This window comes from Dermacentor variabilis, chromosome 9 (genome assembly GCF_050947875.1).
Source record: "Dermacentor variabilis isolate Ectoservices chromosome 9, ASM5094787v1, whole genome shotgun sequence".
NCBI lineage: Eukaryota > Metazoa > Arthropoda > Arachnida > Ixodida > Ixodidae > Dermacentor > Dermacentor variabilis.
Window position 1 is genome coordinate 74335284 of NC_134576.1, and position 15857 is coordinate 74351140.

Below are 15857 nucleotides of genomic sequence, written 5' to 3' on the forward strand. Positions count from 1 at the left end.
CGCCGCCGCTTCTTAAGAGTACTTGGCTAAGAGTTCGAACTGTCAGGACAAACGTCTCGTGTCGTTCGACAGCTTGAGAGAACGGGCTTTGTGCAAACTCTTGTACCGCCTACGTTTCGAAGTGACCTACACGCCCCGTTGTCTACATCGTATACAGAAGATGACCCACTTCAGACTGCGTACATTGTGGCATCCCGGAAGCTTCCGTATGGTTGCTCGGACCATGGTCGTCTTCCTATAAACAAAAAGAATATATTAAAGACTTGCGTGATTTTCTTGTGCCCGTATACCGGTGCCAGGGGTCGAAGTAGGTCGTCCTGTCTTTGTGTCCTCCTTCTCTGTGATCGTGTTTTCGGAGTTAAATTTATTATTATACGGCATGGGGCCTCGACTAGCCCAGTAGCAAGTACTACTGGAGCTCCAGGACTTCATGGCGGCTCTAGCAGACGAAAAATTGGCTTCATAAGTACCAGTAATTGAATTGGAACTATGTTTAATTCTAAAATTTTTCGCATGTCAGCGCCGCGCAGAGGTCTTGGGGCACCTTTAACTACGGGCAGACACGTTTCAGCTCATATTAAGCGTAACTGTATACTATACACTGCACGAGGGTTGGCGGGTAGTCTGTCTTGCGTTAATATTTGCCGCGTGTTGTGGTGTATAAATCCATTTATTTTATCGCAAGCGCACATAGTTGCTTACCTCTGCAAATGTAAATTGTTATTTTGTAGAGGCCCATACATTGGTGAAGGTGACCTCTTTATTGCTAAATATGGGCACGTCGGTCTTTCATGGGAGGATATGAAACTGAAGAACCTTCCGGCCATTACTCAGTATCATCGGCGGTACTCCCCGTTTCGTTGTCTATTTAACTTACTTGTCTCGTCTTGCGCTGGATGTGTACGCCATCACCGTGTTCACTTGTCTCCCCCACTCCCCGCTTCCTTTGTTCTCCGGACCCAGGCCTCATCACTGCATGGCTGTTCGGAGCCAAGCCCGAATGCGGCGAGGACTCCGGCCTGATGACGCAGCACGTGCGCTACTACTCGCGCATGCGCAGCGACTTGTCCGACAACAGCGTCGACGAGCACGAGAGCACACTCACCTCCGGCCCGGAGCCGCCGGCGACGCAGCAAGCGCCCCCTGCCGTCGCCACTTCTCCCGTCGCCCCGTCGGGCGGCACGCTCAACCCGTTCCAGCAGTAGTAACGGCGACGACGTCCTTGTAATGCCTACTTAACCTAAGCTACCAAACGGTGGCTATAGGGTCTCCGTCATTACGCGGCAGACTCGGACACGCGGTCTGGCGGCGAACTCGGCGCTATGCGAGAGAGGAGCTGGACCTTTTTTCTTTTAAACAAAGCGGATTTAACCATGTCGTGTTGCCATCTTAGCCAAACCAGACGACCATCTTAGCCAGGCCAGACGACAAAATGTTGCCGCAGCCGTGCGCTCAGTGGACAGTTGTCTCATTGTCCACTGCCGAACGGAAAATGATACCGCATAGCAAGCGGCGTTTTCAGATGGCAGCAGGGCATGGTATAACGTTTTTAATGAGAGGTTTTATGCACGGGGCGTATGCACATTACCAAGAACAGAGCGTCTGAGCTGATTAAACGTACTAGTAAATAGCCATACGCGAATGTGAAAATACACGAGAATGGCACGGTTCGCAGCTTCTTATGACACTGCGTTCAACCAAACATCGTAGAAATGCTATTACACGGAGCGGCAGTGTTCGCCTTATGTTATTGCATTGAGCCATCATGTTTACATTATGTGGGGCGTATGTTATGTGTCGGATGCAGATACTTGGTTGAACACGGCGTCATAAAATGATGCCAGCGGAGCTGTCGCTACCGCCTATGCCATTCCACATTCCGGTAGGCGTCTATTCTTGTACGTTTATGGTGAGCTAAAAAAAAGAAAACAACTCTCTTTCCTGATGGCCATGATTGTGGAGAAGTAGAATGAAACAATTGTGTTGATGCTGATTGCGGATATCGCGTAATGCCGTATTTAAACGAAGCATGCAAAACACGTATGACGATGAACGAACTTGTGGTGCTAAGTTGCGGCCATAATGATGCTGGTGGCCCCACAATAACATTTATGGCTCTTAAATTTTTCTTTATTGCGAAGAAGGATCGAGTAAGGCGGTGGTGTTTGCATTGCAGTTTAGCCCAGCATGGCGCCTCACACTATTGCCAGCAGCTTTGGTGTTCCCGTCTACGCATCATGGTAATTAGGCGGCGGTAATCTGCGTATACGTAAGTTTACAAATGTCTAATGGAGCGCTTTAGCGTAACGTTATCGCTCTGCTTTGTCTTTGCTGCCTGCGCTGGAGTAAAGGGGATGCGCTAGCCAATCAGAGCAGTGCATACGTTCGTGGCATTTGGAAAGAGCTGTAACGCTGACGTTGGAGCAGTGACGCAACAGGCTGAAGCGTTCGGATATGTTGCTTGCGCACTGATAGAGGAAGTCTCTGAACTGCTGCGTACGCACGGAAGTTGATCATCGCAGCATGCTTCCTTTCCATTCCAGTGACTTCATAGATGCGATCGCTCAAGCAACGTGACCTAGCGCGAGCATTATGCAATCTGCCTCGTGCTTGTGTCGTACGGTTTCACCTGTGTGCGAAGGCTGCGACGCTATATACAGCCTAGATGCCGTCGGCTTACTGGCCGCTTTAAAAGGCCTGCTTTTTGCAGGCGTTTCAGCAGTTTCCTTTGATTTCATTAATAGACAGTAATGTAAATGAATAGACTTCCAGCAGTATGGTGGGGCCGCGAGAACTAGTATTTCAGAAAACCGATCATGCAGTAACTCGGTTGCCGAGACATTATCGCCTGATAGATTGCTGCTATCGCTTGATTTTGCTCCGTTCAGACAGAAAGGGGACAAACCGGCAGCATGAAGGAATGTGTGTGAGCTAATGCGGCTGACCCCTTTTCGTCAGCCAGCCATGTGTCCAGGCTGCATACGTTCGTGTTTTCGCGCCCTAGCTCTTCAAACGTCTGGGTATGTTTCGTCAGATTGCTCTTTTTGATTGTCCGCACCGCCTTGGTATGCCTTCTACCACGAGAGAGCCAAACAAGTCTGTTTTCGTACAAAATGTCGTTGTTGTGGTACGAGAGCACTGTTTTCTATGTTGCATTTATGCTTGGGACGCTTCGAAATCATTTTTTTCTTTTCTTTTTGTGTTGTGGCTAGAACCTCAGGTGGACGAGGGTAGATTATTGTTTCATTCAGAAAGAAAAGAATAATAAAAAGAGGTATGCAGGTATACTTATAGTGGCTATCAGGCGTACGAGAACGTTGACGATGCCAGACTATCAGTGCCACTTGACACCTAAGGTGAACATCAAGTGTTTAGGGTCGTAAGGTGTTAATGTGTGTAGAACCTGCGTTTTTTTTTTCGTGCTGTCTTCGTTTTCGGAAATCTTTCATGAAGACAATCTTCGCTAGTGCTGACCGAAAGGTTTGAGGATAGCCGAGTATTTAGCTCTTTATAGACAACGCGTGTTGATGAAGACGGCTTCCTTTTCTCAACATTTAACCATTCCACGCTTGTTCATGTATCTGTGATTTTTAACTAATTATGCCTATTGCAAAAGCTTTCTCGTTTTGAGTGCCATCGCATGATCGTCTCTGCCATGGCGGGCTGATCAAATATTTCCCGGAGCGCGTTCACGCAGCTATTGCAGAAGCAAACTCGGGAACTTTATGTTGAATACGGTCACGTGATTGTCCCTATGTACGCACTCACATTATAATGTGAGTCCGCGTTGACGTCTTATAATCAACTGTGTTGTTCACCGGTCAGAAAGAAGACACTGATTGTACAAGAATCTGCTAAGGCCGCATACAAATCGTAAACAATCAAAAGAAGCCATTTCGTATGCGTGCCTTCTCGCGCCGCATGTGTCACTTTGATTGAGACCAGAACCGCCTCTTATTAACTGATCAGCGATTTTTTTCGCTTATTGAATGACTTCGATGTGGCCTGCCGGCTGGAGGCCAACCCGACCCCCCCCCCCCTTTCCCCATTTCCCCTACGCCGCCTTAGTTCTTCAAACTCTCGTCTAGTCTCATAAACGCAATGTTATATATTTTTAATAATGCTGTTACTTGGGCGAGTTGGGATTGCGTACTGGTATGGGTTGCGCTTTCGAAGGCAGGGACACAATGAGGTATGAAGATCAACAACAAGACCAGCTATATATCAGTTGCTGCAACGCTCGCGTTTATCTGTGTGCCTTACTGGGTCATTGCCTTTCAAGGCGCAACCCATGCCAACATCTTCTTAAGTTTTAACGCGCTGCAAGCCAACAAGGCAGCATCGCCATTCAATGTGCTCTTAGGGATTACACAAAAGTACAATCATGTACAATCTATAATACCCGTGTCACACGGGCAACTCGGATCTCCTTCAAACTTCCTTCCCTTCAAGGACCGCAAGGGAGTTTCAGCTCCAAGGAGTTAGCTCCGTGTTACACGGACTATAAGCGAGCTTTTGAAAGCTGCCACTGGGGGCCCATTAGGCGCTGCTCACCTCGTACGCAGTCATGAAAGAAACACGTTATATATTGCTAAAAAAGTTTTGGTTACTTGACTTTTCTTACAAAATACAATTATTTATTACGACAAAAAATCGTGCAGTCAGGGCAAACGCAGCAGCCATTCCGAGAACGCCCGTTTCGAGAGTCGAATGCAGCTGCTGAACTCAAATATCTTTGTCGGTGCTCAAATACTATATTATATGCAATAAAAACAGTTATAATTGCTGGCAAAGTGAAATTAATAAAAATGAGGGTGATTGCTTGACTCGAAATTCAAGCACGCTGGGAACAAGAGTACTCCCTTCAGTCTGCAAGGGAGATCTTCCATCTCCTTTCGCTAGGAACTTCCTTAAACTTCCTTTGCTAAAGGACTGCCGTGTGACACGGGGCGCACCTCCCTCGAGATAAAGGCGTCCTTGGTTGAAGGGAGTTAAAAGGACCTTAGCCGCGTCCGTGTGACAGCGGTATAACATTCACGTGGTTTCCACATTCAAACTCTGTGTTTTTAAAGTTTATCCCCATGCCATCAATCCTACATCTTGCGCTTCACTTGAAACACTGCAGTTCGCTTGTTCTTCATTTGTTATCGACTGTAGTTATTTGATGCGGACGCGTTTGTCAAGTGGGACAAACGCTTTCTGTTCGTTGTACGTGACATTCGCTCAATCACCGCAAGCGTCCGAAGGCCGTCCTTCGTGTTATGTGAAGGCGCGGTGTCTGCCTCACTTAATATGCGGAATAGTGTTCATTACACGGAACAGCTCTGAGAGGGGACGTGTTAGCTGTGTTGCCCTCTACCGCCCATTTTCTGAGAACAGAAGTATCTGATGCAGTCGGTGACTGGGCCTGGTGAGATTTTCCGTGATAAATATTGTGAGGCCTGATATGGTAGCAATCACATTGTTTTAAGTCTTCGCTGGTCTCCATCACCATGTGTCGTTAACGAAAAAAAGCAACCTGTCCCGGTGAAAAGTTATGAACGCGCTGAACTTGTGACACGCTGCTGAGCGAAAAGCGTTAATGTAAGAGCCGACAGAAAATATGGGAATGTGCAATCAATCAATCTATCTATCTTTCGATTTGCGAAAATCGCTTTCGGATAATTTTAATCAACTAATTCGTTTTCCGACAATCAAGCTGCTTTCCTTTTCTTTTTCTTTTTATGGCGGCATACCGTGCCATCAATATCACAAGTGTCGTTTCACGTTAAAGTCATCAGGTGAGAACAAAACATAGCGTTTAGACCATACTTCGTGGCTACACAACGTTCACATATTTAGGGGACACTCATTCCTACTCGAATTCAAAAGAAGCAAACGTGCGAAGCTTCAAGAGCGCAATCCATTTGCTTGAGTTCAGAGACGATCAGAGCCCAACGCCACGTTTTTGGCAGCTACTTCTCGACAAGAATTCCTTCTTTACGACTTATTTTGTCGGAAAACACTGTTTACAAGCGTGAATTGAAAACAGTTTTGCTCAGGCAATCAATGATGTTGTTTATGCGCTGCAATGACGCCGCGTTATCGGATTTGCAACGCGTCATCGGAACCTTTCAATTGCAGAGCATGGCAGTGCGCTTGTTTAGCTTCTGCGCCATTTACTTGACGCGATCTGCTTCCGGAATATATAAACCACTTTTTTTTCTGAATGCTAGTTCTCAGATGCGCACAGGCTGTTTCCATTTCCCCTTCCTCTTAAAACAACTGCATAGTTTTAAGAGGAAAGTACAAGAATGAAATTGCGACTTAGGCTACACTGGCTTTTGTTGCGGTTTCGGGCAGTTACGATGGTATATTGTGCGCTATAGCAAACTCGGCGCAAAGTCAATCAACAGAAAGGTCTTTCAGATAAAGGAACGTGATATTCATCCAGATAGTGGAACTACAAACTATATTTTGTAACTCCAGCGGCGCCTGAACTCAACTTCCTTTGCTTCTTCTCATCTTATGCTCCCCCTTGCCATTCCCCTGGTGCAGGGTAGCCAACCAGACACAGTCATGGGTAACCTCCCTGCCTTTCATCTATCCTTTCCTCTTTTTCGTAAGCTTTCTTTTGTGTCATCGGGAAGCAGTGAAACATGTGAAAGATATAAGTCATAAGGTAGTCGGCACAAGAGCTGGAAGTCTTCTCGTCGCTTCGGTTGAGGGTAACGCTGCGACGGACAGCCTCTGTCCAAATAAAGAAAGAAACTAAGCCAGTAAGAGCACAAATGCTGCTGTATCTTGGCTGCATTGTTTCAGGTCTGTGGAATTCTGCGATTCCGACATATGCTTTGATTTCGTGCCACAGTTTCTTATAATACTGCGTAGAGATAAATCTGATGCCACTGGCTGTCGCATTTTCTTAAAGGGTGCTCTGAGGGCACGTTAAGGATGGTGTCTAATGGAAAGTTCGAGTTTGTGTCCAACAGAGTTCGGATTAAAATGTGGTCATGAATGCGCGAATAAATCGAGTTACTGCGTGCGGTTGTTGTTGTCCCCACTTATTCTGAGACCTATACTCGTGTTTTTTTCTATGATTCCTTACAATAACGAAAGACAAAGGTAATTGAAGACTGCCGAGCAAGGCGTTTTTCCTGGCGTGGACAGACATTAGGCTGAAGATGAAAATAACGTAACAAGAAGTTGTTTCATTGGAAGCTAAGCCTTCGTGACTGCCAAAATATTCGTCGCCAGACTCCAATATGGCATATCCTGGCTCTCTTTGGAAGATGTTACTTCAAGGTCCTCGTTCTCTGGCATTCCCATGCATTCAACGACACTTTACCCTGCAGAATTATAGGAAACTTTGTGCTTCGAGGAGCGCAGCTACTCGAAGCACAAAGGGGCACTAGACAACGCGGTTCAGCTGCGATAATGCGCGGAGTACATTTGTTTCCTTTGACAAAAGGGTGATACAACATTCGTACGCTGCTTTTGAAATTTCAGAGCAACATTCTCTGACTCCTTGGTAAACCATCTTATCCAGAAGGCATGTTTCTTTTCGCAGCTGTGGGCTGTTTATTGGTCGCTCGAACCCACCGCTGGAGACTCGCCGGTATATAAAACAAGCACAAGCAGCTTGCTAAAGAAAAAAAGTAGCTTGCTAAAACCAAGCTGCTGGCTAGCACGGTTGCTAAAAGCAGTGTGGCTACTTCTCTATCAAAAGATTACATTTACTTGAACAACAACGTACAGCGAGATCTTTCTCATTAAAAGATGAGTGGGAAATTTTTCGCAAAGGCCTAAGCCGTTGTCACTCGCTTGTCTGGATCGGTTGACTCGCCCAGGCAAAACGTGCAGTTCTTCTTTTGGCGCTTTTCCTCGGAGTAACAAAGCCAGCCAACAAGAGCCATTCTTCCTTCCTGACGTGCGCCTGATGTGCGCCTCCAGAATGACGCGCATGAAGCCAAGAACGATGCTATGCATACCTAATTGACTCACGAACGACACAGAATGCTTGAGCGAGATTATGTTATCTCTTCGGTTAGGAAAGAACAAACTTCTTTGTCACTGCATTGTCTATAATTCGGTTTGTGTGCTCGCTCTTCAGAAATGTTTAAAGCTTCCTTTTTTTTAAACAATAAAGAACACACTAGTTGCACACGTAAATATTTGATGCTATATCATGCAGAATTTTGATTTATCTCTAAATACGGCTATAAGAAATGTCGCTGCGGGCGATTGCTCCATCCACAACGAAGTATGCAAATGAAGTGAAAGCGGGGCAAGGTTTCTTTTTTGTCCAACGAGGTGTTTTGCGCTCGCATTCTTAACCACTGTTTTTAAAAGCTCCAACTTGAGAGGAAGTATTGTGTCTTATTGCGTGTACATCTCGAAAATAATTATAGGAATAGTAAATATACCTTCGTTTTACACGAGTGATATTATGGTACCGCTAGTCTTTCAAAAGCTGCGCCGCGTGCAAGAGCAGAGCAGCTGCTGCCATTGGCTAGAGGCTTATCATCTATAAGCCACTGGCAGAAAAAAAAAACGAAAGTTTGCGCAGTTGAAATATATACAATTGACTGCGTTATTCTTTAAAAATGCGTTTGAATAGCCGCAGTTGTTTATCGGGCACCGACTGCGAATGCCTGAAGTATAACTGGACTCACTTTTTCATGCGTGATAAGTGCGACTATATTTTCCGTATTTTGCTCTTTTCGTCTTCTTCAGTGTTATTTAACTGTCGCTTGGTGGTCTTACGAATTGGAATGGGCAGCTTTCTTCACTCTTTCCACTCCAGTCGACGTGTCTGCTGCTTGGCTAAAAGGCACAAAATACTTTGTTACGCTGTTATGATATGCAATGGTGTACAGTGCCTGTTCAAGTTATATATGATTTGTATCAAGTCCTGCTGTGTTATGTTGTCCTCTGCTATGCTGTTTACTTCTGTGTTATGTTATGTTTTGATCACCGCAAGTCAATTTAGGCATGACCGATGTTCGCTTCAGAATAACAGGAAAACTGAAAACGCATCACGCTGACGCCTCAGGAGGCTGCTATAAACCAATTGCTTCAGCGTTATCGACGGCGCAATCGCAATTTCTCTTCTCCAAAGCTGTGGATGGGATTATGTTTGTAGCATCGAAGAGTGATAGTTTGCTGATAGCATACACAGCAACAGTGCTTCAAAATGCCTGTTCGTGTCATTCGAAATTTGCAGCCCATTTTACCACCATCCCATAAGAGTGACAGGGTGCGCGACGAAAACACTCGGACGGTTTCTGGATCCGGGCGAAGTGTCCCGCATTCATATGCTGCGCGAGGCGCAGAAATTCAGGGCGTAACCGCAGATACCTTTAAGCGTGATTTTAACCGTCAACATCTTCCCGCTTACCCGTCGTGTAACGAAGCGAAGTCTTCTTCTATAAATCCCGTTAGACTTGTTTGCCAAGAAACGCACCGCATATGCGTCACGCAGACATGAGCTGAAATACTTTGGAACATTTTCACTTGTCTCTTGGAGCAGCTTGCGTGTGTAATTCGCTTGTCACTCTAAACTGAAGCTGCCGCAGTAACGACTGTCTTCAAAATATTTTTTTTTTATGTGTCCGTGTCACTATGATAGGACTAAGAGCAGTTATCGGTCTTCACGATGGCACGACCCTTTTGCATCCGAAACGTGTCACTTGAAAATCAGGCGCGAATCAGCAAGCAAATCGTGTATAACGTCTCCCTTAGTACAGGGAGCATCGTAAGAAGGTAAGAACAGGAGAATTGAGAGACCTTGCTCTGCAGTGTGCGTGACGCTGCAAAACAAAGAACGCGTGCCGGGTTATCGCGCCGCAGTTGCTAACGAGAGTTCGAGCGCACTCCCCTAATGGTAAGCTTGGGTAAAAGTTAGTATAGTGCTGAGCACTGCGTCCTGGCAGCGCTGAATGTCAAAGACAAAAAAAAAAAGCCATGCAATTTAATGTTAGTCTAGTAGTCGCATATACATATTATAAGCGCAAGCTAAAGATTATGCCAACGTTCAGCTCTCGCCTTGAAACCGATGTCTTTCATCTTTGCAGCGCTGTTTTATACATGCTGACTTTTTTCTGGTGTTGTGTGTGTGTATACTCGTAACACGTATGTATAAAGAAAAGAAACTGTTCTCTTTTCCGTGTTGTGAATACTGTTATCGTCGGTGTACACCCGTTGTCTTCTTAATAGTATAATATACGCTATTGTCGCTATATAGACCTATCCTCGCAGTCTTAAACGCACGTTCCCATGCCGTTCACAAGTGAAGCACTCACTATAGGCCCTTAAATTATAACGTGCGCGTGGAGTGACTGCCTGCATTGGACAAAAAAAAGAAAGAAGTGTTTCTTTTTATATTCAAGTTCACTTCTAGTGCGTGATAACTGCACAGAGCTAGCTTTACCTGCGCCTTGCAGTGAATAGCATTTTGCGCGCATTTATAGTCCGGCTTCACAAGTAAAGTTTTGGCAGCTGTGCGCTATTCTAACCCTACACTCAGTGCAACAACTGAAAAAAAAAAAAAAAACATCACAACGTAGCGCTCAAGCCTGTTAGGTTATAGGCTCCGTGCGGCCCTTGCAAGGCGCCACTGCACCTGAGTTTAAAACGCCACCTCTGTCGGGAATTTCGTTCGCGGCGTACGAAGCAGACTACTCACGGTGACCTAACGCTACATTCAACGTTTCGCTCTCATGATTTGGTCTCGTTAGCGCAGTCACTTATGCGAGTACCCACCTGAGTACTATCGAAAGATTGAGATATTGTCAGAAGCTACCAACTAATTTTTTGTTAAAAGCTGTTTTAGAAAACACTTATCGAACCATGTACCCGTCATTGCGCTTCAGAGCTAGAGTCTGATCGCACGCCACTGACGAAATTATCGCCACTGGGAGCTCTTCTCTCCGCGTAGTGCAAGACTTATTGTTCGAAAGCAGCACTGCCTTTGGATCTCAGCCGGTCACTGTCATGTTGCATTCAAATATGATTCCAGGCTTCGTTATCTGAACCACAATTTTATTGTGAAATTCACCGAAATGAACGATTTTAAGAGAGCTCAAGTATGCATAATCTGATGCTTCAGAGTTATGGACGCATAAATCAATAAATACGCCAAATTCCCCTGTAGGTTGAAACAACACGATCCTCCCCGGTACTTGCAAATCCACGCTTATACTACTTTGACAGTTCTTGAAAGCATATGTCGCCTTGAAGAAGACAAGTCCACTTGTCCAAGCGTTGGCTCCTGCTTTCACCTTATTCTCGTTTTGCTCATCGTCTTGAATTTCCATCTCCCGCCTTCCACGTGTTTTCCCTCTGACAGTTCTTGCAACTTTAGACTCCGACGTGGAGCAGTTTCTTCCCATTTTCTTCTTTCGATCGCTGACATTGCTAGTCTCCAACGCTTTCCTTTCTGCAAAAGGCACGACGGCAAAACAAGGAAACGAGGCGTACTGTTAAATACCTTAGGACACTAGTAAAGGAAATTGCACGCCTATTCCTAATCAGTTTTGCTGTTTGAGTGCGTGGTGGCTAATGCGAACCTCATGCCGTCTGTAACTGTAGCCGTAATTCCAATACGTACGTCATCCCACTGCCTTCAATTTCCTGCCAAAAAAAAAAAAAAAAAAAGACTGACTCCGTTCCATGGACATCTCCTGCTGTCCGTTTCGCTGGTCTTTCCCAAGATAAAGCTTGTCATCCTTTTTGGTTGCCACGTTTGTTCGTGTCAAATACATGTGCACGAGATAATGTCGCGCAGATTATTGCGAGCATGTGCTAGCACATGGTTCGAGATTGCATGATAAGCGACCGCTTTACTTTATTAACTGTTTTAACGTAAGGTTAGTGCCAATAGGTTGCTCTGGCTTCTCCGTTTCCCTGACATAGTTGTGCCCACAATGGTCATAATAACAAAAGAAAAAAAGGTACATTAGAAATTAACGCAGGGACCTCAATTTATTAGAAGGGCTGCTACAAACGCAGCGAGACGATAATGAGGGTTCGGGCCATTCGTTTGATTTCACGTAAACGGTTTGAGGCGTAACTGACCTCTTGAAGAAAACAAAAAATGAAGAAATAACACGAGATGGAAAATTCGCTCGCCATTGAGGGCATTTTTTTTTTCTGGTGTCTTCCTTTCGCGCCCCATTGTCAGGTGTCACCGCAAAATGGTGACCACAACGATCACGCTTCCGACTTATCTCTGGCCGCGTTTCATCTGATCTCCCGGCATTGATATTACACTGTCTTACACTGTCCGATGACCACACTGTAAGTTGCGCTGTTACACCGGACAAACCGTGTTTTTCGGTATGTAAGAGAGACCGAAGCGTGAACCCCATAGCACGTACTTTGGCCAATAGAAGTCTGCTTCGCGATTGGGTCACGCCGCGTGCAAACACGCGCCAGAAATGGGTCGGAAATGTCTTCTTTGTGGTTGCGATTCAATTGTCGAGGTGACGTGTAGAACAATCACGGAAGACAAGGGCATTCAAACCCGTTCAAATCAGACAATCTGGTTCCACGCGACCGAGCAATCAGTGAGACGTCACATGCGAGTAAATGGTGACCATCGTGACATGGGGCATTTTAATGTAACCTGCGCAGGCTAGTGGACGACCTCGTCATTGTTTACCGCATAACCGCGAATCGCCGTCTTCATGAGTACAGTACTGAAGCCAGCCATTGGGGCTGGTTCAATAAGTCAATCAAGGGAATGCAGGAACTTGAACTTGCTCCAGTGTGTTTGAGTACTCTTGGTGCTTTCAGTTGCGTTGTGTCAGAATATACAGGTGCGCAGGTGTTCTAATCTGCCTTTGACAAAGGTGCGAGTGCTAGCTAAAGGTGGTGTAGCCTTCCCTTTTCTTTTTGTGATGTGATGGTGCAAATGTTTGGCCAATGTTGGCGAACAACCACCCCGGTTCACCCAAAGTCATATATGTCGATAAAAAAAGAACATGATTGAGTGTGTGTGTTTACATGTGTAACTTACATGGCGATATCTATTTACCATGCATATAGTTGTCTTTAAAATGATGCAATAAATAAAAAAAGAATATTTCCTCCTGTCTCAGCAGATTCTGTGTCCTGTCATCCTTACTGTTTTTGGGTTGCTGAAGTGCACAGCGTTTCTTACATGATCACCTTTAAGGAAATCTAAGGAGATCGAGTTTCCTAATGGCACGCCGCATCTGAGCCACCCGCCGTGGTTGATCAGTGGCTATGGTGTTAGGCTGCCGAGCACAAGGTCGCGGGATCGAATCCCGGCCACGGCGGCCGCATTTCGATGGGGGCGAAATGCGAAAACACCCGTGTACTTAGATTTAGGCGCACGTTAAAGAACCCCAGGTGGTCGAAATTTCCGGAGTCCTCCACTACGGCGTGCCTCATAATCAGAAAGTGGTTTTGGCACGTAAAACCCATTATTTAATTTTTAATCTGAGCCGAGCCGACACCAATTCCGGCAAGACGTCGATGATAGGCTGACTAGCCAGCGGACTATTTCACTTAGAGGCATTGGAGAGTTTTAGGTTAGGGGACGCAATCGGCTTGCGTAGGCAAGAACTAGGGACGACAGTAATGCGCATGCGCAGACTCAGTCGTACGGATCTGCGCATGCGCAGTACCATGGCCCCTAGTATCTGCGTACGTCCCTTATCTAAAACTCTCTATTCTGTTGTACTAGGCCGCCAACGCGACCAACGACAGTGAGTCGTCGTGCAGTGTGACAGGCTTTCGCCAACGCTGCCTAAACCATGCAGTCTCCCGATCGTCGTTTGGTGATTCCTTCGGGATATCGGATGTTGAGCGATCACTCAGCATCCGAGCAGGCGACCGATATGGTGGCGCAGCAACTATACACTTGGATATATATATATATATATGTATTGGCACTCAAAGTGAGCCGACAAAAAACTTGCTTCCGGAGTTGAAATACACGATTGTGAGCTCTGACAGCCGTCCACACCGACTTCGAGCCGGTGTCGAACTCGTTCAGAGGAGGTTAGGTCTCTAGGACAGCCGACCAGCTCACGCACAACCAAACCGCGGATCGCCTGAACAAAAGGAAAGCAATTACGTCTAGTGAAACCGCTTTTATAGTTCGTTTCTGGGCACATGTAGTTCAGGTTTGGCCATTTCACACTCCAGCTGTCGCCGACACCAGCCGCTAAGACTGCGAAGGAAACAAAACGATGTTCCAAACGCCAAGAGGCACGCCCATATGTCTCATCGCTCATCCGTGCATTACGCACCCGGAAAAGCACAAGCTTGGGAATGTTTTCGCGACCACGTACAAGTGGCACGCACTCTCAGTGCTTCGCGATAGACCATCGGAAGTAGCATCGCCATTGTCAATCGCGTCGTTCAAATTTTGCTTTTCCCCCCTCGTAGGCAGTGTGTTCCGGCACTGCCGTGAACACGTGGAAAGCTTAAGCGCGGTGTGCCAACACAATTTGCAAGTACTGTGTGAAGGATAGCGAGAAACCTACCGCCATGAGGGTTACGGTCACTTAAGGGTCGCAGTCAATTTCGGATTGGCTTTGGCACATTTGACATGGCCGGCGCGCACGAAGCTCGTCTGCGTACAGATGACGGCCAGACTGACCGTATCTTCCCAGGATTTCATGCACAATGACGTGATTTCTGATGCAAGCAGCGAGCTTCCATGTACCGGGTACCGCCTGAAGCGAAAGCCTCACTCCCTTCTTCCTAGCTCTGATCTCACCCGTCCTTAATTGGGTAAGTGCTTTGTCTGTTTTGATATGTACTCAGGAACCCGACACTGTTTTCGTAGACGCGTTGACATACACGCGCTGCGTGTCCTCAAGAGTCGAATGCTATAGATTTACGTGGTGATTATATTCTGGCTGCGGGGGAGCTTAAATTCTTCTTAAGCGCTTGCCCTTGTTGCATTCTTATCTCCTGCGACTTCTGCCTCAGCACTGGGCGCATCGCTGCAGTAAGAAAAAATATCTTTTTTTTTTTAAGAAAAGGAAAGCCAAACGCAATATACAGCCTAATGCGCTAGTGTCATGAAGTTGTATTGAAGTGCGCACTGCGATAGGGCATCTCGAGTAGAAAACACTGTGATGCCGGTAAATCGTAAGCTGCCGCTATTTAATTTAACTGACCTTCACAAAGCAACGAGCCAGCGAAGCACCTTTCCCAAACATATAAGTAGGATTCCTTCAGTATTTGCGATACACTTTATTAGCGCTCATGACAGCACTTTAGCGCGCACTTCAGTACATGTTAGCATGCTTGAGAAGACAATGAAACGGTCGGTCAGTAAACAAAGTAGACTTAATCGAGTGGGCGTGACGACCATTGGTTTTCATTGTGGGCACAGAACGTGCAGTACATGCGCCCTGCAGGCCCGAAAGCCTTTCGCGTGCGCCACAGGAAACCCTCCAATGCCCTTCGCACCCGTAACATGATTATTGCACTTGATCATGCGCGGGCTTCCGTGGCAGCTTGGCGGACGCTTCCACATGTGCGCATGAGTTCACGTACGCTTCGCCATCACATTGAAGAGCTCGATGGTCTGGCACCTGTCTACATTGCATGACAGCCGCTGAATGTTCTGCGTATAGATGTAGATAACTTCCCCGTCACAGACGGGGTACCCGATGAAACATCACTTACAGCGCGTACATAGACAGGGACCAAAGAAAAAAAAAACGACGAGGACAAGCGCTGACTGCCAACAGATCTTTATTTTGAGTAACACGCATATATACCGAGACACCAAGACAAAAGCGCCCCCTCCTTGCTATATATGTATATGCCTGTCACTCAAAATAAAGATCAGTTGGAAGTCAGCGCTTGTGCTCGTCGTTCGTTCGGTC

The 15857-nt window shown here is 46.3% G+C and overlaps 1 protein-coding gene across 1 annotated transcript in view; it reads left to right on the top strand.

The window, feature by feature from the left end:
* Positions 1-13084, top strand: part of LOC142558408 (major facilitator superfamily domain-containing protein 4A-like) — a 397460-nt gene extending 384376 nt beyond the window's left edge. Inside the window, exon 11 of the mRNA XM_075670544.1 lies at positions 964-13084. Coding sequence (XP_075526659.1) covers positions 964-1205 — 242 coding nt within the window. The 3' untranslated portion in view covers positions 1206-13084. The remainder of the gene's footprint in view (positions 1-963) is intronic.
* The last annotated feature ends 2773 nt before the right edge of the window (positions 13085-15857 follow it).